General features: G+C 41.0%; 1 protein-coding gene and 1 long non-coding RNA gene across 2 annotated transcripts; both read right to left on the reverse strand.

Moving 5' to 3' along the window:
• Positions 1-1,758: 1,758 nt before the first annotated feature.
• On the reverse strand, positions 1,759-26,974 carry LOC138970585 (ecdysone-induced protein 78C-like). The gene is made up of 9 exons (XM_070343051.1): positions 26,854-26,974; positions 26,282-26,645; positions 23,028-23,152; positions 14,886-15,027; positions 14,100-14,308; positions 12,188-12,338; positions 8,840-9,003; positions 5,270-5,375; positions 1,759-4,486 (listed from the first exon to the last, which is right to left on the reverse strand). Exons 2-9 carry the CDS (start codon positions 26,622-26,624, stop codon positions 4,215-4,217), a joined length of 1,512 nt encoding a protein of 503 aa, XP_070199152.1. The 5' UTR covers positions 26,625-26,645; positions 26,854-26,974; the 3' UTR covers positions 1,759-4,214.
• LOC138970589 (uncharacterized) lies at positions 17,944-20,688 on the reverse strand. The gene is made up of 3 exons (XR_011457000.1): positions 20,079-20,688; positions 19,362-19,537; positions 17,944-18,592 (listed from the first exon to the last, which is right to left on the reverse strand). It is a non-coding gene; the product is annotated as an uncharacterized lncRNA (long non-coding RNA).
• Positions 26,975-27,066: the final 92 nt, after the last annotated feature.

Raw genomic sequence — 27,066 nt, forward strand, 5'->3', positions numbered from 1 at the left:
CTACTGTGAACAGACATAAATTGCAAAACAATAAAACTAAATCACTGCAGATGAAATACAAAATGTATACAGAAACACAGACTTCATAACACAAAAATCTAGAATTTTTCTACAATAACTGAATAAGGAGAATGCTGATCAAGAAAATACCCCTTGCAAAGTTCCCTGAGAGAAAAATAAACAGTCACACATGAGACCACAACAGTCAATGTTACAATTAGAAATAAAACCAGTCGTCATACATGCATACATGTATACATTTCATGTACATTGTACACAAATAAAAATATGTTCGGTCAGGTACACAGCCATCGAGCCATCCTTATACTATAGTTAATATCTCAATACAGTATTATGTATGACAAAATCTTAAAATTCTACTGGGAAAAGAAGCGTTTTCTTGAACACAAATCACTAAATTCTCTGTTATCCAAAAAAATTAGACTAATCATTTAATGCCCAATTAATTCAAAATTGCTATCATCCATCTCAGTTCTCAAACTATCCAAAAGCCCTGACATCCTGCTACAGGAATAAATGCTTCAAGGCTTTGTCAGAAAAGCATTACCAAATCTTTATGCAGAGGGAGAATTAGGAAGATGAATACTTAGGTTTTGTCAGAAAGTCTGGACCATCCACAGCACTGACCCAAAACGACCAAGCTACGTCCCAGCCAACTCCAGCCTTACACTGATAATTTTTCTGACATGGAAACAATCTGTTTTTCGGCAAGCGTTTCCAAGATGGCGTGCAGAATGTCAGCCATTGAGAGATCACGATGGAGTTTGACAGTGAAAAAAGCATTGGTTATTAGTGAAACCAGCATTGGTTATTAGTGAAACAAGCATTGGTTATTAGTGAAAGACTACTTTGTACAACTACAAGAAGGTTGATGTCATCTTGAAACATTTTCAGCCCGAGTTTACTTCAAATTGATCCAAAGCTTATAGTTATATATAATATATTTTGTTCTCCATCTTTTAATTGATGCAATTCATGCACTAGAACTGTCGTATTAAAGAAAGTTTCGTCTTCGAAATGAAAAGAAAACACTATGGCAGAACTGCATTTTGGTACTGCCAAAGTACGCTCACACTGTTGCAAAGGTCTTTCCGTGATACAATACGCAAAGACAGAGAGAAAGAAAGACAAAACTCATGGAGTCATACAATACGTAGAAAAAAACTATGCATGTCATTGTCACACTTCATCAGCACAAGTAGAATGGTACACACACTACAGAAAAATGTCCAGCTTTTGCACAAAATTCTGTCATTCCAAGCAAACCATGGCACACTACCTCATAATGGCTCTGTTGTAGAAAACTTCACAAAACATAATGCCGCCAAAACCATACTAATATAAATTTATAACACTTCATTGCAAATGGCACACTACATTCATTATCAAACAGCAAATCAGTCATTGAGTCAAAATCGAGATATATAAATATAATATATTGTAATCGGTTACTGGGAGACATAAAAATCATGGCACAATTATGACGTTGTAGACATTTTTTAATTTTGACTGAAAACATTTGACGGAGTTTTGAAAACTGTTTATTCTTCAAACCTATTTCGGGGCTGAATAATCTTACAAAAAGGTACACATGGCACATTCACTTCCTTTTTCTGTCAAAGGTTTATCCAGACAGAGTATACGTACTGCTGATCATATTTTTTTTTCTCTTCAAACTTGTTAGTGTTACATGTATTACCCAAGATAAGATTCTGCATCTAATTTTTAAAAAAAAAATTTTCTCTTCAAACTTGTTACATGTATTACCTAAGATAAGATTCTGCATCTAAATTCTAATCACAGTTAAAAAACCAACAACAGCTTTTTCAATTCCGTTAAGAACCAAATCATATGTTTACACGATTATTGATATTATCACAATGCAAAAGTATTACTTACATCAGAAACATTTGCTTACCTCAGTGTTTTCCATGAAGATTTTTTTCTCTTGTGTAAAATAAATGAAGTTGTATTTTTGCATCTTAGAGCACTCAACATCAATGGTTGACGCCTGGTTCCTGAATGTCCAAAAAAGACAGCTCTCACACACACGATGATGAGGAAAGTTCGTACAACACTGCTACACAATGTGGAGTTACATGTTACAGTTTGGAATGTCCACCTGAGCCGGTGACACAGATGGAAAATAAGATGGCACGATCGAGTCGAGAAGACAATACGCATACACCAGCACACAATGAAGGTTCGCCTGTGTTCACGTCTAGCTACACGGGTGCACGTGGGATCAAAAGCTCTGCCTCGACTCTCCTAGAATCTTGTTTTAGACAGGTATGTATCTTTGTCTCCTACAGTGCTGCCATTCTGGGGCGCGTATCTGCAATTACCAGATTTAGCCCTTTGTGAACTTCAATAAGCCAGAGTTGTGGCAAAGCTAAATGCACCCTTGTACTAGTTGTTGTAGTTGTCAACGATGGAAATGGTGGCAAGCATGTACACAGTTGATACACAAGTTCCACACATGGAGGTGTAGTTTGTGTTGTGCATGTACACAGTTGATACACAAGTTCCACACATGGAGGTGTAGTTTGTGTTGTGCTTCTTCCCCCAGCTGCCTGCTTGAGTGTGAAGTGAAAACGACGATATCAATTTTTTGGGAAGCGTGTTTCAGAATTTTCATGATGTTCCAACATTCATTTCTTTCCTTTTCTGCATCACATACATCTTTCCTCATTTCTTTATGCCTCCCTGTTGACTTTACGGCCACATCTCTCACTTTCTCTCGCGTTTAGACAGTGCTCCGAGGGGCACAGCTCGTGCAATTTCTGTATGAACATCGAAAACCAGGGCCAGTATGCAGGAGTCATGTTTCGAGACTTTAGTCCCGGATAAACTGCATTGAGGGTACAGTTTACCTAGGTGACAGGTAGCTCAGTTGGTAGAGCACTTGACTTGTGATCCTAAGGTCACGGGTTCGACTCCCAGCCGGGACGGACACGGGTCAACTTTACGTGCAGACTCAGAGACGGTATCCATGTCCCGATCCCCTGTCACCACAGCAGCACGTAAAAGACCTCGGTCATGCTGCCTTAAGTGCAGGCGGCTGATTACACCTAAACACACACAAACCTGGGTAGCGCGACTCTTGCTGCAAGCTTTCAACTGGGGGGAAGTGACCCGAATTTCTAGCAATGAAATTATCCCGGACAGAAATCTCTAACCACGACTCTTGCATTCCGACCCTGATGATATTTTGCACTTGCAAACCACATTTCTTCTTTACTCTGCCTTGTGATGATCAGTGATACATTTCTTTCTTATTTGGCCTCCAAGTCCATGTCACAGCTGTATCACTTGTTGTGGTAAAACATGGTGCGTGGCGATCTCAGGTGCACTGCTGGTGAAAACCCTCCGTTACCATTGGAAACCAGCCAACACTGTGCACTGGCAGACCACATTTCTTCTTCATTCTGCGTAACGATGATCAGTCACAGCTTCCTTCCTTCGCCCACAGCTGTATCACTTTTTGTGGTAAAACATGCAGTATGGCCATCTCGGTGCACTGCTGGTGCCAAACCTCCATAACCATTGGAAACCAGACGACAATGTTCACTCGCAAACCACACGCACACAATGCGGTGAAAATGAGTGATTCAAAAAGTCGCAAGTATGGCATCAAAACCCGTGTTTGGTTCAGTCTGCTTTGTGGAAAGCAAAGCAGTCAGTCCTGAGAACAACAATTCTCTTGCTTGGTTAGTTGTGTGAATACAATGATCACTGCAGGTATAGCTATCAAAGAGTCTACAGACCTTTGAATACACGGCTAGAAATCAAACACTCATAAGAACGGAACCAACGATGCTAAACCTTTTGAAAAAAAGTCCTGACTAAATTCACTCTACAACTGTCTTGACGTAAAAACTCATCACAAAACTCCAGAGTGAAAAAAAGGTGAAATCCTGAGCTTCAAAATAAAGATGCTGGTGCTTAAAAATTTAAAAAAAAGCGGATAAATAAATCCTGAGAGTGAACTCATGATGTTGATGAATCGTTTTGAAAACATCTGGTAACCGTTAAAAAATCCCAGATATATTTCAATCTGTCCTGAGTATGAACGATAACTTTGTGTCCGTGAGAATAAAACTCATCACATAATCCTGAGATTGATAAAAATAAAATAAAACCTTTGAAAAAGCCCCCGTGAGAGGGAGTGCTAGCCTAGAGGCAGACTATTTTCACGACGACTGGGCGTCCTCTGCTGACTTAGGTATGTCGAAAATCTCTGCGAAGAGAGGAGGAAGTTCCACCTGCTGCCACCTGCTGCGGTACCACCGCAACATCTCATTATGCTGGGAGCCCAGGGTGCGCAACTCTGGCAACTTCATGATGATGGCAGCGAAGAGATTCTCTTCCGTGGAGTGGTTGCGGCTGACCTGTAGACGCAGGGCTTCGATCAGGCGATCCTGGATCCGCTCCACGCCCTGTGGATCCGACAGGCCTTGCCGGTCTGCAAGCAGCAACAGCAAAGTTGTCAGCAAACGTTTCAACAACACTTTACTTCAAGAAAGGACAGCACAGCAGAAAGAGAGAGAAAGAGAGAGAGAGAGAGAGAGAGAGAGAGAGAGAGAGAGAGAGAGAGAGAGAGAGAGAGAGAGAAGAGAGAGAGAGAGAGAGAGAGAGAGAGAGAGAGAGAGAAATGTTTGATTTCATGCAGAACAAAAAAGGGAAGGAAGAAGATTGGATTGATTGGTGGTGAAATACAAAACTGAGCGAGGGAGATGGTTGTAACTAACATAGTGACAGAAGCTCAGCTCTTAACTCATTGTCTCCCAGGTACGGATATATATCCGTACCAACTCATATGGCTCTATCTGACCAGGTACGGATATATCCGCTCAGACTGTTAGCTTCAGTCGCTTACTGTAACGTCGATCCAACGCCTGCATTCCAGCATGTTGATACACAGTTACTACAATTCTGAGTGACCGGCTGCAGCACAGCTGGTCTCGGCCCAAAAAAACTTGGTCAACATAGCTGGGGTAGAAAGTGTTAACCCACATCAACATAAGGACTGTACAGCACTGAAGAGGAACCTCCCTCTCAGGACATCCCCCACCTTCTCTCAGGACCACCTCCCTTTAAAGACTTGGCTTTTTCAGATTCTCCGTGTAATACCACTGTAAATTTACGTCCATTTTAAGACTTCTTCCTCTTTACGGCCTGATTTTCACAGATCTTTTTGCAGTCTTAAAAGGGGGTTCCACCATGGAGACTTAAGAGCCTGACTTACCCGCCGTGGCGAGGATGATGCCAGTGAAAAGTCCTACTTCTGTGTCGTTGAGACTCAGCATGGTGAAGCCCGCACTCAGCTCAAACATGCTGGTCATGAACGCAGGCTGCAAGTGAAAACACACAGGAAATTCAGTTACCACAGAACTATTGACACTTCAAACAATGTAACAACAAAATACAAAACTGGCTGCCATTTGCTTTACTTTACTTTATTTGGTGTTTAACGTCGTTTTCAACCATTCAAGGTTATATCGCGACGGGGAAAGGGGGGGGGGGGGGGGGGGGGGGGAGAGATAGAGCCACTTGTTAATTGTTTCTTGTTCACAAAAGCACAATCAAAAAATTGCTCCAGGGGCTTGCAACGTAGTACAATATATGACCTTAAGTTTCCAGTACAAAGGACTTAACATTTCTTACATACTGCTTGACTAAAATTTTTACAAACATTGACTATATTCTATACAAGAAACATTTAACAAGGGTAAAAGGAGAAACAGAATCCGTTAGTCGCCTCTTACGACATGCTGGGGAGCATCGGGTAAATTCTTCCCCCTAACCCGCGGGTGGTGCTGCCATTTGCTTACTTATTTTTGGCTCACGTAAGTGTAGCCTATGCGATCGTAACTTTGTCTGTCTGTGCGTGCGTGCGTGCGTGCGTGCGTCTGTGCGTGTGTATGTCTGTGGTAGAAACTCTAACATTTGAAGACGTCACATTACATTGACGTCACATCATGACGTAAGAGGGTTAGACGTCACGCGAAGGAAGTACTGACAGTCTCGGTCATTATTATTTTGAGCGCGCCGAGACTAGTTGGCAGTCGTGTCCTTGTAAGTAGGCTACATGCAGACAGACAGATCTAGATCTAGTGTCTCGCTTTCTTGCACAGTTTCACCTATGCTCTTTCTCTGTGTGTGTGTGTGTGTGTGTGTGTGTGTGTGTGTGTGTGTGTGTGTGTGTGTGTGTGTGTGTGTGTGTGTGTGTGTGTGTGTGTGTGTGTGTGTGTGTGTGTGTGTGTGTGTGTGTGTGTGTGTGTGTGTGTGTGTGTGTGTGTGTGTGTGTGTGTGTGTGTGTGTGTGTGTGTGTGTGTGTGTGTGTGTGTGTGTGTGTGTGTGTGTGTGTGTGTGTGTGTGTGTGTGTGTGTGTGTGTGTGTGTGTGTGTGTGTGTGTGTGTGTGTGTGTGTGTGTGTGTGTGTGTGTGTGTGTGTGTGTGTGTGTGTGTGTGTGTGTGTGTGTGTGTGTGTGTGTGTGTGTGTGTGTGTGTGTGTGTGTGTGTGTGTGTGTGTGTGTGTGTGTGTGTGTGTGTGTGTGTGTGTGTGTGTGTGTGTGTGTGTGTGTGTGTGTGTGTGTGTGTGTGTGTGTGTGTGTGTGTGTGTGTGTGTGTGTGTGTGTGTGTGTGTGTGTGTGTGTGTGTGTGTGTGTGTGTGTGTGTGTGTGTGTGTGTGTGTGTGTGTGTGTGTGTGTGTGTGTGTGTGTGTGTGTGTGTGTGTGTGTGTGTGTGTGTGTGTGTGTGTGTGTGTGTGTGTGTGTGTGTGTGTGTGTGTGTGTGTGTGTGTGTGTGTGTGTGTGTGTGTGTGTGTGTGTGTGTGTGTGTGTGTGTGTGTGTGTGTGTGTGTGTGTGTGTGTGTGTGTGTGTGTGTGTGTGTGTGTGTGTGTGTGTGTGTGTGTGTGTGTGTGTGTGTGTGTGTGTGTGTGTGTGTGTGTGTGTGTGTGTGTGTGTGTGTGTGTGTGTGTGTGTGTGTGTGTGTGTGTGTGTGTGTGTGTGTGTGTGTGTGTGTGTGTGTGTGTGTGTGTGTGTGTGTGTGTGTGTGTGTGTGTGTGTGTGTGTGTGTGTGTGTGTGTGTGTGTGTGTGTGTGTGTGTGTGTGTGTGTGTGTGTGTGTGTGTGTGTGTGTGTGTGTGTGTGTGTGTGTGTGTGTGTGTGTGTGTGTGTGTGTGTGTGATTGAGTTTGTGTTACTGTTTGTCGATTTCTTACGTGAGCCTTGATGGCTTCGCCTCTTGTTTTATTTAAAATGTGTTTGAAGACACATCCATAATGATGATGGCTTGTTGTTTTCATTTGTATCAATGAATGTAAACTTCATGTAGCAGTATAAACTTCATGTAGCAGTATAAACTTCATGTAGCAGTATAAACTTCATGTAGCAGTATAAACTTCATGTAGCAGTAAATGGAATTAAAACATTGTTCAAACCAAACATCGTTTTACATCATTGATACAGCTCAAAAATCCTAGTCATGAAATCAGGCTGCAATTGGAAACATAAAAGAAGTTAAAAAACCACAGAGCCACTGACACTTAAAACAAGGTGTTCAATGATTGCGGGGATATAGCTCAGTTGGTAGCGCGCTGGATTTGTATTCAGTTGGCCGCTGTCAGCGCGAGTTCGATCCCAGGTTCGGCGGAAATTTATTTCACAGAGTCAACTTTGTGTGCAGACTCTCTTCGGTGTCCGAACCACCCCCCGTGTATACTACATTGGGTGTGCACGTTAAAGATCCCACGATTGACAAAAGGGTCTTTCCTGGCAAAATTGCTTAGGCACAGTTAATAATTGTCTACCATACCCGTGTGACTTGGAATAAGGCGGCCGTGAAAGGTAAATATGCGCCGACATGGCTGCAATCTACTGGCCGTATAAAATTTCATCTCACACGGCATCACTGCAGAGCGCCTAGAACTGTACCCACGGAATTTGCGCGATATAAGCTTCATTGATTGATTGATTGCTTCATTGCTAGGAAAATTCGGGGTGCTTTCTCCCATTGGAAAACTAGCATCAACAGGGTCGCACTACCCAGGCGTGTCCATGTTTAGGTGTCATCAGCCACCTGCACTTATGGCAGAATTACCGAGGTCTTTAAGGTGCCACAATGTTTAAACAGGAGTAGTACATGGCTACCCTGTGAGTCTACACATCAAGTTGACCCATTCACATCCGCCACTCTCAGTCACCCCAAGCATTCAAACGAGCACTTAAAACGCACCTCTTCAAGAAATACAACCCCTGATTTTGTTTTCTCAGTCCATCAGTAGGCTACATGTAGTGTATTTGTTGTTTTAGTGATAATGTGATAATGTATATAAACATCTAGGGCTGTTTTCAGTATTGTTGATAACATGTTCTGTTTGATTAAGGGTATTCAGCTGGTATTTCCTTGTTTACACTACCTATTTTATTCATGTTTTTATTACTTAGTTAGTGGAAGAATCTTTTGTAATGTATGTTTGATGGTGTATGCTTTTAATTAAGCGTTGCTGACTATGAATGTAGATGTAAATGCTTGTATAACTGTGTTTTAATTTTAAATGTGTCAAGCGCAAAGAGCATAATTGTAAAGTTGTGATGTTGCGCTATATAAATGCTAATTTATTATTATTATGTCCTTCCCGGCCTGGATTTGAACACATGACCCAAGGATCGCAAGTTCACAGCTCTGCCAACTGAGCTACCAGCAATATTTTCATGAGAAGTTAGTTTCAACACAAAAATTAAAACAGAAACAAACAAAACAAAACACACACAAACACTCTCTCTCTCTTTCTAAAATGAAAGACTGTGTACTTACGTTGTAGACAATATCCAGTTCCTCCCTGGCAATGAGACTGCCATCGTCAAAGAGTAGAACGTTGTCGTTCCGATTAAACATGCGCGCCATGCGAGTCAGCCAGATCTCGAAGAAACCCGTCTTGATTAATATCAGCTGGTCGTCTTGACTGAGGTCAGAAAAACCTGAAAGGTAAAGAAGCATTTTGTTAACAAGAAGGGCAAAGCCCATATGACTCACATGCTTGACCTTGACCTTTACATGACATCATACACTAAAAACTGCTTTACACATTTTTCCTACCAAAATACATGTGACCTTGACCCAAGGTCAAGGTCATCCAAGGTCATGCAACACAAAGCTGTTAATTCAAGACATAGGAAGTACAATGGTGCTTATTGGCTCTTTCTACCATGAGATATGGTCACTTTTAGTGGTTCACTACCTTATTTTGGTCACATTTCATAAGGGTCAAAGTGACCTTGACCTTGATCATATGTGACCAAATGTGTCTCATGATGAAAGCATAACATGTGCCCCACATAATTTTTAAGTTTGAAACAGTTATCTTCCATAGTTCAGGGTCAAGGTCACTTCAAAATATGTATACAATCCAACTTTGAAGAGCTCCTGTGACCTTGACCTTGAAGCAAGGTAAACCAAACTGGTATCAAAAGATGGGGCTTACTTTGCCCTATATATCATATATAGGTGAGGTATTCAATCTCAAAAACTTCAGAGAAAATGGGAAAAATGGGAAAAATAGCTGTTTTTTAGACAACATTTATGGCCCCTGCGACCTTGACCTTGAAGCAAGGTCAAGATGCTATGTATGTTTTTTGGGGCCTTGTCATCATACACCATCTTGCCAAATTTGGTACTGATAGACTGAATAGTGTCCAAGAAATATCCAACGTTAAAGTTTTCCGGACGGACGGACGGACGGACGGACGACTCGGGTGAGTACATAGACTCACTTTTGCTTCGCATGTGAGTCAAAAAATGGTTCCAACTTTCTTCTGAGCAATTTTTGATGAAAGTCCATGATGTTTATCTAGATGTGCTGTGTATCTTATAAGAAGTTCTTAAAAGTTCGAAGTTATTTTAGCATATAGGTTTTTTATGGTCTTAACAGTTAAACATGTATTACGTTATCATTAAGATTCATGCTTTGTTAGCACTAAGCAGTTGTTTTAATCAGTCTGGTTTTCTCTTGTTTTCATCTTATGAACATTCTAAATGTTAGACTAACTTATTGTCTTGTACAGAATAACAACTGTGTGAATGGTGCTATACTGAATGAAAGAGTGTGACATGAAGTTCTTGTACATCATTGTAAAGAGTGTGAATGACGTTTTAGTTTAGATGTAAAGCGCTTAGAGCAAGCCTTTTTAACGAAAGTTTTTGATTTAGCGCTATATAAATGTTCTTCTTCTTCTTATTATTATTATTATGTTGGCTTGAACCAGGCATATCCCTCCACTTAAGTCATATACCATCCCTCCACTTAAAGGCACAGTAAACCTCCCGTAAACCATCACAGAGCTCCCCGAGCGTCTAAATACAGTACAAGCATACTTCCATTTGAACGCTCACCGAACGGGAACATCCTGGCTGCTTTCTGTCGAGCGTGAGACATTTTCCAAGAATTTATTTTCGTAGACTTGTTCCGTTAACAACAACGGCGCCTCGTTTTTGCGCTAGACCTAACTTTTAAAATCTAAATAATAAATTGACAGCTTGTTACACAAACATTCTTTAATCATAAAAGAATTCGTTTTTCATCAAGACAAGATCAGAACAATTCGAAGTTGTGAAAGTTTAAAAAAAGAAAAGCCCGGAAGCAGGGTCACGCAAGGGTCGTAGCAGACGACGGCCGGTTTATCAGTGCAAATCGCCGTTCCTCTCAACAGTCAAAAGCCATCGCTAGAGTTCTTGTGAACCACAGCCGTTGTTTCGTGCATAAAAAAAACGTGCTATTGTAGATAAGCTCACGTCGAGTCGCATTCAAATGACTAACTATGACGACTGCATTGTGAAAAGGGAAAACTGGATCACACGGGTTCACGATGGCTCAGGGGTAAGATAAACCACGCAAAAATAAATTCTTTGAAAATTGTTCGCTCTTTACGGAGGGCACCTGGGATGTTCTCAATTGGGGAGTGTTTAAATGAAATGGTGTTTGTACTGTGTGTAAAAGCCTGACCGTATCTGTGATGGTTTACGGGAGGCTTACTCTGCCTTTAAGTCATATACCATCCCTCCACTTAAGTCATATAGTGATATACCATCCCTCCACTTAGTCATATACCTAAAATTGACAGCCTGTGTGCTTTCTAAGCACAGTGGTATATTTTTTCAAAGTGTTCATTTTGTAAAACGAAGCAGTGCCTTTTTCGCAAATAAATTCATCCAAAAATTCGAACTCACCACAGCAAGCAGTCAGGGTGTTGAATTTTGGTATGTGACCAAGTGGAGGGATGGTCTTTTGGTGTTTTCATGAGACAGAGTGGGCCTTTAAACTTAAGCCTTTCGCTAGCAGCCGCGCATCTACGCGCGGCTGTGAGGTCACTGTTCTAAATACAGCCCTCACGCTAGTCACATGATCAAATCACATGACTTTTATCACATGGTCAGTCACGTGAGTTTACTACAAATGGCTGCCTCCATGTGTTATTGAAAAGCGATTTTAAAGTGTGTATTTTGAGGTTTTTCTCCGGGATTTTTTCATGTGATCCAAGATGGCGTCGAGGTTTGTGCGTAGGTATGATGTGGAAGACGTTCATCGCTTTATATTTGATGTGGTAATGGATATGTCAGCGATGAGGAAAGTTCCGACGAAGAAGGCAATGTTTATGTTGAACAACCGGACAACGGTGAGTCTGATTCCGACTATTCTGAGGAGAATATACCTTCGACAAGTACATCAGTACCGAGAGGGCGTGGTCGTGTTCGTGGTCGTGTTCAAAGCAGAGGTGGTGGTGAATGTGCTAGACATGATAGGGTCGCAGAAAGTGTTGATTTAGGACCTATGGATGAACATGTACTATCCTGTTTACATCTGATTGGTCTAGATTAATTAATATGATTTTTCTAATGAAGTACCCCAGATTTGGGGAAATTTCCTTCTGAGTGCTGAGGGTCAAAGGGTTAAACCACAGCAAGCAGTCAGGGTGTTGAATTTTGGTATGTGACCAAGTGGAGGGATGGTCTTTATGGTGTTTTCATGAGACAGAGTGGGACTTTAAACCACAGCAAGCAGGCAGGGTGTTGAATTTTGGTATGTAACCAAGTGGAGGGATGGTCTTTATGGTGTTTTCATGAGACAGAGTGGGACTTTAAAAACAGAAAAACTCAAGGCAAACTTACTTGGTACCCGTTTGGAGAACTCGACCACACTGTGAATGCTGGGGGTGACGAGCGTTGCGAGCTGTTGCCACATCAACATCTTCTGGCGCTCCAGCTCCTCCTGGGTGAACACTGAGCGCCCCTCCGGGATCTGCAGCTTGTTCATCTGAAGCTGTAAGTGTAACACATCAGTCATTTCATTACATTATTTCAGTCTAGTTTTCAGCTGTAAGTGTAACACATCAGTCATTTCATTACATTATTTTAGTCTAGTTTTCAGCTGTCAGTGTAACACATCAGCAGGGGTCGACACTAACTTATTTGGCCTGGGGCCACACTGGCCCCAGAGATGGAAATTGCTGGGGCGGAAAACAAAAATCTGGGGCCCACAATTATTCATATATATATATCAGAATCCCCACTTTTTCCAAGTGGTTCTCCGCCATAAGATCTGCACGGGCGGGCAATGCATTGTCTGTTTTTCTTCGTCGTACTGAAGGCAGGGAAAATTTGTCAACCATTTGACATTGAAATTTGGCTGCATCGGTCACCTTTTTTCATTTTTCACCACACTGTTCTTCATCTCTATTTCCATGTCTTTTTACACCAGGGATGTGTTGCCACATTTTGCGTTTGGCATTTGAAGGCGATACTTATCTCTCACGCTAAAGAGCGCAATCGGGGAGTTATTTCCCTTGCGGAATTGTCCTTCGACGATTTCAATGGTTTTTTTTTCCTTGACTGCGGCATTGATCGTAACGCAAATTTCAGTGACGACTTTGACTGGCGATTTTTAGTGATTGCCTCTGGCATTAGAATTTTCGGTTTGTCATTGTTGGAATTTATCCTTGGGCGGAGTGGGCCCCAAGCTTCGGCAATGTTTGGGGCGGAACACAAAACTCTGGGGCGTTCCGCCCCCCGCCCCCGCTAGTGTCGAACCCTGCATCAGTCATTTCATTACATTATTTTAGTCTAGTTTTCAGCTGTAAGTGTAACACATCAGTCATTTCATTACATTATTTTAGTCTAGTTTTCAGCTGTAAGTGTAACACATCAGTCATTTCATTACATTATTTTAGTCTAGTTTTCAGTTGTAAGTGTAACACATCAGTCATTTCATTACATTATTTCAGTCTAGTTTTCAGCTGTAAGTGTAACACATCAGTCATTTCATTACATTATTTTAGTCTAGTTTTCAGATAGACCGGGAATCAAGACGAGGGTGGTGGTGTACGAATGTGTTTGTATGTGAACAGCGATAACAGGAAAACTGCGTGACAGAAAAGTGTGGAACTTTATATGTGAGTTCTTGCAGATAATATCCTGACACATTTTTTCTCTCAGGATAAATGTCTTTGATAACATCCTTTTTGTAAAAGTTGAGGCCGCACTATGGGTGACCTAATTTTGTTAAGCAAATTGATGGAAACTGTAGTCAGACTGTAGATAGAGCGTACACACTCTATCACTTTCAAACACATCAACACTCCCAGTACAAGACACAAGATTGAGCGTACACACTCTATCACTGTCAAACACATCAACACTCCCAGTACAAGACACAAGATTGAGCGTACACACTCTATCACTGTCAAACACATCAACACTCCCAGTACAAGACACAAGATTGAGCGTACACACTCTATCACTGTCAAACACATCAACACTCCCAGTACAAGACACAAGATTGAGCGTACACACTCTATCACTGTCAAACACATCAACACTCCCAGTACAAGACACAAGAGAAAAACCACAATTGGTCCCAGTGATACCAACTATTCCTTTCCACAAAATAGCCAGACCTTCTTAAATCATACCACTCATGGTGTACAAAATAGCCAGACCTTCTTAAATCATACCACTCATGGTGTACAAAATAGCCAGACCTTCTTAAATCATACCACTCATGGTGTACAAAATAAACACTGACCAGAGTAGCTGTCTTGCGAGGGATGCTTTTGATCTTGTCGTCGGTGACGGCACAGTGTGCGTGGTGAGCCTGAGATATGCTGAGAATGACATCGTAGATGGCCAGCTGGCGCGACTCCAGGGCCGACTGGTCTTGACTAGAATCTGTCGAGCTCACACTCTGGTCCTCCTGGCTCTTTGACCGCTTGGGGACACGGCCGTACCGCACCGCTGAAAGTCAGGGTGAAATTTTATGAAAATTAACAATGCCGAGCTTTAAGAATAAGAGAAATAAAAATGGTCATTATTTTGGCAGAGTATTTCCAACCCTCTTTCCTTAGCATTTCTCCCACCATATACAAACTATAAAAATACAAATTGCAGACTGCCTGTCATGCTGAAACCACTAGTAGTGGGTACTAATACCAGTCATACAAAACGCACCTCACTTTCTCTTGCTGAGAGTGTTATGTGTAAATGAAAACAAAAACCATTCCCTCTGCATGAAATTGAAAAGTTAAAATGAGAAAAGAAGCAAAGAGATCTAAGTCAGATACACATAAAAGTGAGGCATAATCCTCTAGCCCAAGACACAAACTTTCATCTCTCAACTCAAAAATGTATCCCTGGTGTCACTGAATCATTCCATTTGGTGGGTAAACTATTGTGATATATCTTACATTACATTCACATTCTCATACCAAATATTACATCATCTTGTCTCACAAACACAGCCCCTTGATAATTTGCTGCCAAATCAAAGTTACTTTCAGTAGTTTCAGGATCACAATTGTAACTGTATACTCACAATCCCTCGACATGCCGACCGCCAGGCATTTCTTGAAGCGACAGTACTGACACCGGTTGCGATTCAGACGTATAACTTGACACGTTCCGTCTCGCAGGCAGCGATACTCGATCTGCTTTTGTATACTCCGCCGAAAAAAGCCCTGAACACATAGAGTTGAAACAATCATTTTAGTTTTCACTGACAAATTGTATCCCTTAATTACAAGTGCAAGAATACAGAATATCACATTGCCCAGAGTATCTAGAATTTGCTTTGATTCCTAAAAGGAGCATAGCTCATTAAGTACTTTGACACATTTGCTTAAAATAACAATTAACATGATGCTTTGAACAGAACCTCACAGACAAAAGACTTAATTTTTCACTTTCGCATGAGCATTGTTCATACAGTCTCACTACATGCCCCCAGTTTAAACAATTACATTTATTTTACTACGAGTATGACTCTATGAGCACACATTTCACACAAATTATGTTGAAAATGGAAAAAGTGATAATTTCACACTGATTAAGGTCATGAAATGTTACATTTTAGTTAAAACCATAACCACAGTATAAGTTATACCACTTCAGCCGATTACTTTGGGATGGTTGAGGATAATAGACCCTTTTCACTTAAATTTTGGCGCATGCGCTGTGAAGTTTATTGTCAGATCTACCGGAACAAAGGGGCAAAAGGAAAAATCGACAACGAGGCTTGGTGCAAAGTAAAGTGCGGAGACGACGAGACAAACTGTTGTGTTTACAACTGCAAGTGCAACAGTGGAATCAATGAAGAAAGAGAAATACGGTGACAGAATTTGTCATTGTATGGCTTTCCGATGGGTGCAATTGCGAAGGCGCAACAGCGAAGGACGCGATGGGTGCAAGCAATCCGACGACAGGGGTTTGTCGTGCCATTGAAAAGTCTGCTCGCGTCACTTCGTGTCTGGCAATGGCACGGCTATCAACGATGCCAACTCCTTTGACTTCGTACCCACCCTTAATCTTGGATTTGAGAGAACATCAAGAACAAGTGACTCTAGCAGAAGGACAAGGTACTGGTCGGAGACGTGACTTTGTCCGCTCAGTGAAGACCGACGACAAGCAAGCGGTTTTGCTTCCACCCCCCAGTGTCAACGCTGAAAATATCATCGGATCTGGAAGAGACTCAGAGCCCAGTAAGCTTTGTTTGTTTTTATCAATTCATGATCTACTGACTTAAAATTGTCTTCCTACATCAGTGTATAAGAAATTTAAAATGAATCGGCAGCCCAAAACGGATGCATAAGAAGGGTCACGAAACAATTGCAAGATTTTAGAAAACAAACAAACAAGATCTAGACATATGTCGACAAGCCGCGTGCATGCAATCAACCAGAGATCTGTTGCTACAGTATCTCTGAATCAACCGACTCTTGAATCGAGAAGATTAAGGAGGTTACTTGATACAGATAGTGATGCAGTTTTCAAGACATCGATAAAGCTCATGCTGAATCATTTTTTTTATTCCCAGAAATGTACCATTGAATTGATGCAACAACAAAAATAGCACTAGATTTCTACAATTTTGATTTTGCATAGAACACTCCAAAATAATTTCCGGGGAGCATCTCCCGCACCCCTAAGTTTTTTTCAATTTCAGGAGTTATTTCCCTCAGGTATTTTCATGCTTAAATGCTGTGAGTGTGATGCATGTGTAATCTGATAACAAGATCATTGATGCTAATTATATTGCTAATGTATACATTTGATTTTGTATTTACAGAAGCAGCCATTCCTTTGCCCTCCGCATCTAGTGAGAGCTTAGGACCAGGGCCAGATCATGCCTTTGCAAAGAGGGACACGACTACATGTGAGGGTATTGTTATTGGAACACAGACTACCTCAAGTTGGCAGAGCTGCAGATGACAATTACATAACAGGCCTCTGTGATTAATCGTCTGACTGAAGATGTTTCTGGCTTGAAGAAAGACAACATGAAGGTGAAGGAGAACATACGCTCTTTTTCTGTTGATTCTCTACTGAAAAATGACACTGCAGTATGGTTTCACACATATGGTGATCTTTCGGTATGCATGTACCTACTTCGTAAAAAAAAAAGGCAGGTCTACATTACTGGTTCACATCACTCCAAAGAGCAAGAAGCTTATTTTGTCATGTAATGGTTTATATAATTTACTCTGGTACTGTATAGAATAAAGGGCCCATTATCAATCAAATCTCTGGTCTGGTCTGAGTTTGTTTCATCAATGATTGTATGTGAGCTTACGAACATAACGATTCCCACTTTAAATAAATGCGATCAAGATAATTAGGTAGACAACATGTCAAGAGACGTTTATTCCTTATTTCTTGTTATAATTGAAGGATATTATTATGCAATATACTGCTTTGTTTTTTAAAATGGCTTCAAATTGTCTCCCTTGTTCCGACACTTTAGTACACAATTTGTGCATTCACTTGAGTTATTTCTTAAAGAAAATTACCCCCCAAAATTATTCAAAACAGTCTTTGACATATCTACAGTTTAATTAAAAGAAAAACTGTATTTTATTTTAAGTGATAAATAAATATAGACAAATCTTGGGACTGTGCACAAACTGATCGGCTTGAACTCAAAAGTCGCAGCCAAGAATTTTCTGCAACTTTTGAGTTCAAGTCTGTCAGCTTGTGCACGGTCCCACAATCAGTTCAAAAAGAATTTTCCTTGATATAGCCTTGAAAAAAAAAAGTAAGTAACAAATTTTGTACAAACAAATTTGTTCAAGGGAGACAATTGGAATCATGTTTTTTAAAATCGGTGAATTGCATTATAATTTCCTCCAAAAAATAACAAATAACTGTGAAATGAATTGGAAAAAAAGTGCTAACATTATTACCTTGATCAGATCGATGTGTATGACAAGGAATTTCTATGTTTGCTGATTTGGTTGTCCGGTAATGACTTTCATGCACAGGGCTTCTAAATTCACTCGCTCAAACGCTCATGTCTGCACCAACATTCACACACGTCCATATTCATAAGGGATGGTGACAACACACTCTTGAACAACAAACATGGCACAAAACGAATGAACATTTCAAACATTTCGCTATTGAATGAAATCATCAGTACATGGATATCAAATCATAAAACATCTCACAAAATACCTCCTTGCCATTCCGAAGTTGAAGAAGAATACAGTCCGGCATTACACACACTACACTTTCATCACTGAGAATCGCTGTTCACAACACATGTCCTCGGCTCTGATACGTTCTCCGAATAATACACACAAGTCATGGATGATGGTATAGTCCGTACGAAGCCGAACCACTTCTTACTATCCTCTGACACAAGTTCTTATCAGCTTCCACAATCTTCTGTCTTAACTGCAGGCATTTAAAAAATTAAACCTGAACTCACACACAGAGGTGACAGCACTACGTACCCTCCCTCGCTGTAAACAAAGTACTGATTTTACCTGTCCATATTGAAACTACATACATTTTTCACTTGACAGAACAGTTAACTGTTGCTACCAACTTAATTAACTGGTATTGGAAAAAAATATCACACCTTGAAAACCCTAGTTCAGTATATCATAACTATATACAGCCTTCAAACGGTTGGTACTGGTTGTTGAAGATCTCTTAGTCGCGCTTCCTTGCATCCGGACTTCTTGATCAAAATTGAGGCCTTGAAGAGTCGTCCGGGGAAACTTGTCTTGTCTTGAAGCATACCTGAAAATGAAATTATTTTTTTTACTTGACACTAAAGCAAATCTTATGCTGGGTACAAATGCTAAAACAAGTTGCGCCAGTCTGTCAAACATGTATAACGATACTGAACGCAGTACATTTCACAAGGACAATGCTTAGCTGAAAACCAGCATCCACGTCGAATAAGGTAAATGGCAACCCAGCATAGCGCAGTAGCAAAACTGTCCCACAGGAAATCACGCTTCCCTGTGTTTAAAACAAATCTGTTTAACTTTCTAAGCTTGTAGCCCTGAAAGTCAAAAAATTATGCACTAGCCTCTGGCTAGTGATTCTGAAAACGTACCAGCCAGAGAGCAAATTTTACGAACCAAACCAACAATTTGATTCAGCATCTTCACTCGCATTTGGCGAGTAGATGAACACTTCTACTCACCAGTTGCATGCTTCTACTAACTATGGCGAGTAAAATACTTGCCACTTTCACTGTTTCAGGGCTGGTTTGTTTTTAACCTAAACATAATGTTGTAGTTTTCCAGAAATTGCTCTACACACAAACACACACCACCGCCCTGGTCTCTTGACTAAATGTAAAATGCATAGTTTGTTGATAATGCACTTTATAAATATCACTGTTTCTCTTTCCCCAGTCTTGTAGCTGTTGTAGTTAACAAGCTCTATATTTTAACTTTGAGACTTATGTTCTGAAAAAAATAGATCACACTCTGATGTAAACCTCTAGGTAATGCAACCCTAATTTCCTTTAATAATATTAATTATTATACACACTTACTTAACAATTTGTATGTCATCGAGAGCAGCTGGTGCAGTTTTCATGGCAGCATGCCCCTTCCACATACATTTGTAGTGTGTACAAGTTTTGTCTGCTGGCACAGTGTCGATTCCTTCAGCCATGTAGTGTGAAGCAGCAAAAAGTGTGGCGGCCACATGGTTGCAAGACTGTCCTTTCTGGGTAAAAACAACAACACACATTCAAATTCTGTTTGTGTCATCTTGATTTTCCTTAGCCTGCTAATAACAATTAACTTTATCTTTCCTAGGAATTCCTACAGAGAGCTTGTAAGCGCATGCTGTTGATATAGATATATTTTATATAGATCTATATAAAATATATACCGGCTCAGAATGGAATTTGATCTTACTGCAGTGATAACCTTCATTGACAAGAGGATTCACAAACACATGTGTACGTACACATTAAATAAAACTCCGCACTCAGGTACCTGGTTATTGAACATGCCTAGCCAACATGGCATGGTCTCCTGGAGATACTGATTGAAATTACATTAACATGCTGCTCATAACTTTGTCAAAAATGACAGCTTTTGCATGCAGACATTTTCAGTAGAGAATTATGAATCTCTGTGTGTGTTTGTCACTTTGTGTGCCATGCATTATATGACTGAGTATGAAAACTGATTGTGTAAGATACCAAGTAACGCAGCCATCAAGTTAATCCCACAAAACATACAAGGCCAACAACACTTACCCAGCAATACACTCGCAGTAGGCTCCAAGTGCCTGTCCGGTCAGCGTCCCCCCACAACAGCATACACTTCGTTGCGAGTCTGCTTCATTGACGTCAGCACACTCGCTCTGAGTCTGATCACCACAGTTGCTTACTAGCTGTTGTGCCATGCAGAAAGACATTTTATGCACACAGTATGTCTATCGTTTACCCCAAGGTTTTGCATTCTTTGCGCTGGATGCGTCGTATAACTTGTCGAACGTCGACGCAGTAGTATCAGTAAGAAAGTTGATCCAGAGATCTGTAGATCTGTGGTCGATCACCTCTGCTTCGCTTATGTAGGGGAAGTTCGCCAAGTCTTTCGTCCATATACCACCAATAGCCGTTTCAAACCATACCTTCATGCATGTCCTTGACTTTTAGTTCATGATTTTGAACAAGATAATCCGTTTTCTTGCAGAATTTCTCAAAGTAATCCTCTGGCAATAGTACTTCGAGCCCCGACAGTGAAAGAGGTATTTCAGACTGCCCCTTATTTCCGGTTATCAGAGAGAGGCTGCCGTGCCCTAAAATCTGATTGGTCGAAACGCTGGGGGCAAAGGTTATACGAAAAAGGTCTATTGCATAAAATGTATTTGACTTCACTTGAGTGGTTAACTGGCTCTGTGTCTGTATGTGTTTTGGTTCTCAAAACAAGTATTTCCTACTTAATTTCCGGTTAATGTTTTGTTTGTTTATGAATCACTGTATTCTATTCTGCTGGGATTTTTGCCTCCTCAGCTAAGGTCTGCAAGCGGCTAGTTCACAGCTGGCGGGCTTATTAAGTTGAACTCTCCCCTTCCGCGGGAAAGCCGAGCCGCCGAAAGCAGGCATCTTATCTAGGCCACTCCGGAATATGTCCGAGTGAAAATGCCGGTCTGTAAAAATTCGTGTTTTCTTGGTGTGAAAATGGGATCGTTTTCGTGACTTGACCCGTGGATTACGTTCATCTTGTCTATTTGGTTACTCTGATATACAGGCTTTGTGTTTGTGCAAACTAGAGGTTAGTGTCTGACTCGTTTTGTTTGATTTTGTGGTAATACTGATATCACTCACACTAACACGTGCTTCTTTGTTCCTCTTAAAAGAAACAGAATTTGCGCGTTGTGTACCATTTTCTAACCACGCTCAATATTGATAGCAGCCACCGACTGTGTTTCTTATGTTGCCGTCAGTAAGCACTTAGTCTAAACTGTGTGATAGAGTGAGAATAAGTTATGAGTCAGGTGTTTGTGTTTAATTTCTGGAGCAGTTTTGTGCCGTAATTTTTGTTAACCCACGCGCTGCACGGTTCTCGGAACAGACACTCGATACAAGACACTTGTTTTATGCAGTACGACAATCACTGTGGCTGTTCACTCCAGTGCATTTCATTGTTTCTGCTTTTTTTTATTGCTTGTTTTGCGTTTCCCCCCTTCTTTTTTGTTCTTTAGCATATGACGTGTTTATTCTTAACTTAATGTTGTGACTGTAATTGTGCTTATGTTCTTGCCTGTCTGTATGTGTGTACATGGTTTTGCTTGTTAATTGGTGTCAATTTCGTTAAAATTGTAGTCACTCTATTAATTGATTTAAGGTGTCCCAGTTAAGAATGGCGGCAGGGCAACATACAGAAGATCTCCACATATTTAGGCTAAATGCTATGTGCAGAACTTGTGGCAGAAGATCAAAGGCAGCGAAGGACAAACATCATATCATTAGGCATTGCAAAAACTATGCATCGATGTTGTTTCAGTTTCACGGTATTCAAGTTTCTGAAGAAGCCAATGGCACCACTTTCTCAAGTACATTGTGTTCAACATGCTCTTCTCGTCTCAGCAAACAAACAAACTTTTCTTCTAAAAATGTACATAGTGTGTGTGTGTGTGTGTGTGAATGTGATCCCGCCGGAAAGAGTGTGTTTCAATTCACAATTGAACTGTTTATTTTGAAATTACGCTCACTCTATTCCATTAAAGTGCACGTCATCTTCTTTTTTTTAAGCATCTCAGAAAAATAACAACCCCAACTGTTGTGCTGTGTTGTTTTGTTTCGTTTTGTCTGTTCTGTTTTGTTTGCGATAATGAAACAAACGTTAAATTGTCGTCAGATCAACGTGTTTTGTTTCCTGTGGTATACAAGTTTGTGAGAACAGTAGTGAAAACAGAATCTGTGTTGAAAAACTTCCAAATCAACTTGTGTGCTGCTATGGGATTACTGATGTATGGCGCTGCAATGATACCAGTCAAAAGTCGTGTATAGGAGTGGCCGTCAGGTAGGCTTTTTGTTTTATTCACATTTTGTAAAGTGTTGTACATATGTGTACTTAGGGATTACCTTGGTCTTTTTTTCATTATTTTGTGTTCTTTTATTGTGGCGCACTGATTCAGATGTTTTGTTTACTGTACGTGTTGTCTTCTGTCCTCTTAAAGTTATAGATTGTGCTGTGCTTTGAGATGTTGGGTTTTCTGTTGATTTAACTGAAGCATATATATATGTTTTTCAGATCTGTAAAGTATGGTATAATTATGTACTTGAATATAACTGACAAGTAGTATCCTCTGTGTTGTCTTCTGCTAAATATTATGGCGCTTCGCGGGAGTTCCGGATGTTAAAGCGCAAGCAGGTGTTTATTAACAGCAGCTCACAGACTGATTACCAGTACACAGCAAGCAAGCCAGCTTTCGGCATCAGCTTATCGCTGTGTTTGCTAGCCGCCCACGGCGTATTCAGCAATTCTCAGTTCAAGCGCCAGTGGCAGTGTGTGGGAAAGACAGGGAAGGGGGAAGGGAGAGAGTAATAGGCGGGATGGAGGTTGCTTTGGCGAGCTATTTTTAACTCCAGCTGAGCGTGCATGGAATGGAATAGTGTGGAATGAAACAGTAACACTCCAGTCTCTTATATGATTTTGCAAATGTGTGTGTAATTCACTAATTGCCAGGTAAAACATACCTTACAACCCTCACAGGAAGTGACCCCGTAGTGATACCCAGAGGCGCGGTCGCCACACACTTTACATGGGACGTATGGCTGGCGTGAACTGTTGGAGTCTGGCGCCTGCTGCATTTTGCCTCCATCTGCAACAAAACACACACTTTTGAAAATAGAGTCAATCCCCCATTCTGAGACCCCATGACTTACGATTTCCTCCCTTTCAAGGCCTTGTTTTTCAGATTTTCCGTTCATAACCTCTGTAAAGTTACCCTCACTTTAAGAGTAAGACTCGGGACATTTTTAGGACCTGATTTTTCTCAGATTTTTGAAAGGAAGGTTCCACTGTACACAAAACTAAATACAAAGACCTACCAACATTGTCTAGTTTCTTTTTCTTATTTGGGCTCATTTTCTTCAATCATTTTTCTTTCGTTAAAACACATCTTCAAAATCTATCTAATCAAACAAGAGTTGCTGCTACAAAAGTGACCACAGCCACAACAAAAGCATAAAAATAAAAAGTAACTTTCAAGTTTCGTGCAAGATCTATAGACTAAACACTTTAACACTAACAGTGCAACCTTAAATTGATAAGTTTTACTTCGTTGTACAAATCTCTGGAGACCTGATTAATAAAACTCAGTTTTAATAAAAGTATGAAAACCAACTTGTTATTTCCCAAAGAGTATTATTACCTTGGAAGTTCGCCATGTAGTGATGTACAGTAGGAATACTAGGATCACTTATGGATCATTTGATCTTACTTATGTGCAGACCTGCTAGTGACTTAACCCCCTTCGTGTGTACACGCAAGCACAAGACCAAGTGTGCACGGAAAAGATTCTGTAATCCATGCCAGAGTTCGGTGGGTTATAGAAACACGAAAATGCCTCCCCTGAAATCGGCGAATGCTGCCTGAATGGCGGGGTAAAAACGGTCATACACGGTGGCTCAGTTGGTAGAGCATTGGACTTGTGATCGGAAGGTCGCAGGTTCGAATCCGGGCCGGGACGGACACGGGTCAACTTTATGTGCAGACCCAGAGACGGAAGCCATGTCCCACCCCCGTGTCACCACAATGGCACGTAAAAGACCTTGGTCATTCTGCCATAAGTGCAGGTGGCTGAATACACCTAAACACGCAGACACCTGGGTAGCGCGACTCCGTTGCTGCTAGCTTTCCACTGGGAGGAAGCGACCCGAATTTCCCAGCGATGGGACAATAAAGTAATGAAAATGAAAAATGAAAAAAAAAAAATCCACTCGTGCTAAAAACATGAGTGAACGTGGGAGTCTAAGCCCATGAACGAAGAAGTCATAACTCTTAACTGAGTACACCAAACACACATAATTAACAGTATCACCATTTATTACAATGAACAAAATAATGGTGTGCTAGTTGTGACTGTAAGTGTAACTGTTATTGTATTAATAAAAAGTAAACAGTAAATCTTAACGGAAACAGGGACCTAGTACAGTCGAACCCACTTAAAACGAACACGCTAGTTACGAATTTTGACTTATAACGAATTAGTTTTAAGTTCCCAACTGAATACCTCTTTCTTCATGCTTAAAAAAAATGCTTAAAACGAATTCTTTATAACGAATTTACGCTTATAACGAGCACTTTTTGGATTCCCAAGCATGCATAATGTCTGTAATTTACTCACGCTTATGACGAAATCTTTAAACTCGTCCCGAGATCGACATATCATGGGAATTTGAGAAGTTTGAATACATGTGTCAAAGTCTTCCCTTGCGTCGACTGCTTGAACCATTGCTCAACCGATCACTGAATAAAGTTAAACTGATTACACTGTACTCACAAAACAATTTCAAATTTAGAATCAAAGTGATTGATAGCTCAGACACTGAACATGAATGACTGACTGACGTTTATTTCCTTCGCGAATACCAAAAACGAAACATCGAACGGAAGCCATTGCCAAAAAATATAGATGCCAGAGTGGTTTCCCTTGGACAAGGGAAACCACACTCTCAACGTTTGCGTTCGCCGGTTCGCGATAGTTTATCAGTCAGTCAGTGCTTTCGATTTGGATTTGAACATCATGTTGCAACAAAAAAACAAAAAACTAAATTGGCCAAGGTTTGCTACCCGTCGCCAAGGTAAGTGATTCCGGACAAATGATAGGAACACCGCGAATGTGGAGAGTGTCAGTGTGTGCGCGTGTGTGTGACCAAAAACGTAACAACTGGATGAAACATCTGTGTGCTCACTCTCACTCAAACTCAACAATCATCACTCAACATGAGACACACATGAACATGTACCTGAATATGTCACTTTATTGTCTAAACGTGAAGCAGCATGAAAGTTGCGAAAGAAACAAATTGAAACACCATAAAATGTACAAGACTTAAAAAATAAAAAAAATAAAAAAATAAAAAAATCGATCAATTTTCTTAATACGAATTTTGGTTAAGACGAACTTTTTTTCCGATCCCCAGTGATTCGTCTTAAGCGAGTTCAACTCAACTCAACTCAACTCAAATTTTATTGGCTTCAATTTTCATAGAAGAATTTGTCTTGCGCTTGGGAGAAAGTAAGAGTATAACATATAAACTGTATCGACTGTATATATATATATATATTATGTTGAACGTTAGTGTTGTAAATTCATAGCTCAGGATCCACTGCAATAGACCTTTCGGAATCTGAGCAGCTCTAGCGAGACACGCTCTTTATTATGCTTTGAACTTTGCGAGAACTTCAATCCTTGGCTTGTGCAGCTCGCACGAGATCACTGTACCACATGCTTTGCTGTGCTCTGAAGTTTGCGAGAGCTTGGAATACCGATAGGGTCTATTGAAGCCTCAAATTTTGCAAAACTTGCTCTCTTAATCATAAAAAGTCATTTTAAATACCTTTGAAGTTAAACTTAAACTTAAAGGATGAACTGTACAAATGCATTTCGTTTACGTATGGTTTTTACTTTTTAAAGCCATATTTTTGAAGGAAGGGAGGCAACTCTGTCGATGCTACATATGTAATTTCTCATCATTTTTGTTAAACAAATTACAAAAGTAATTAATTATGTTTGGAGCTCAATCTGTCAACTAATTTCACAATAAATATTCTTTGGTTTGATTAATAAAGGGATTTGTAAATTATGTAATTGTGTCAAAAATAAGTCAATAATGCCACTGGATTGTGAATGTGAGCTATGAGCCTTTGTACAAGTACAACGCTAAAATTCAACATTACCAATCTTAACATTAAAAAGACAAATAAAAGTGACACCAGCACTGACCTTTTGAAGCTGCCTGATTGGCAGTGGAGGCAGGTGAAGTGGTGCGTTCTGCCTCGCTGCCCTGTGGCTGTGACATCATGGCCTCACTTCCTATCCCACTGCTGGACGAGGCTTGCACGTGCACCATGGAATGCACCTCGTTGTCACTCAGCTCCACGGACTTGCAGGCCGAGAGGTCGATGGAGGTGGTGCCGCGGGAGGCTCCTTTGACGGACCACCTGCCTGATATCCCAGGCAGCGCCTCGCTGTCCACACCACGGTTCACACCCAAAAAATTCGCCATCACGCTTCCACCAGCTGTTTCTGCCGACATGGGCACCGAATCGCCATCCGCTTCAGCCATCCTCTCAGCTCAGAACACCACCTTGACACACGCAGACAGCCCAAGAAGAAATTAACTGAGGGCGCTAACACAAGTTCAATGACCTAAATGAATAATAAAACAATAAAATTAGCTTTCTGTGGCTTACTTCTGAACCGAGAGAACAAAGACCTGACGATGGGCGAATCGTCTGCATGTCTCACAAGTGAGCTAACCATTTTGCTTGAAGCGCTGCATCGCTGACACCTACCTTTTTTTCTGTGACTCTATGCATTGATAATATTGTCTCTGTGCCAGTCGAGCAGGCCCATTTTATCGGCTGCTTCCTGGACAATGCCGGCCACAGGCCATTCCTCTCTCACTCCACCACAACCAAATGCAGGTCAATATGGATGACTTACCTTGGGCACACCAACCCCTGTTGTGAAAGAAAACGGGCGTTTTCTACACACATTGTCGGGTT

This window comes from Littorina saxatilis, linkage group LG7 (genome assembly GCF_037325665.1).
Source record: "Littorina saxatilis isolate snail1 linkage group LG7, US_GU_Lsax_2.0, whole genome shotgun sequence".
Classification (NCBI taxonomy): domain Eukaryota; kingdom Metazoa; phylum Mollusca; class Gastropoda; order Littorinimorpha; family Littorinidae; genus Littorina; species Littorina saxatilis.

What these genes read in the sequence shown, in the direction of transcription:
- LOC138970585 (XM_070343051.1), bottom strand. Translation starts at nt 26,624, where the DNA reads ATGGCTGAAGCGGATGGCGATTCGGTGCCCATGTCGGCAGAAACAGCT. An exon ending in GGTCGGCATGTCGAGGGATT is followed by an intron (nt 14,309 to 14,885) that starts GTGAGTATACAG and finishes CCTGACTTTCAG; the next exon opens with CGGTGCGGTACGGCCGTGTC. An exon ending in AACTGGATATTGTCTACAAC is followed by an intron (nt 5,376 to 8,839) that starts GTAAGTACACAG and finishes TTTCACTTGCAG; the next exon opens with CCTGCGTTCATGACCAGCAT.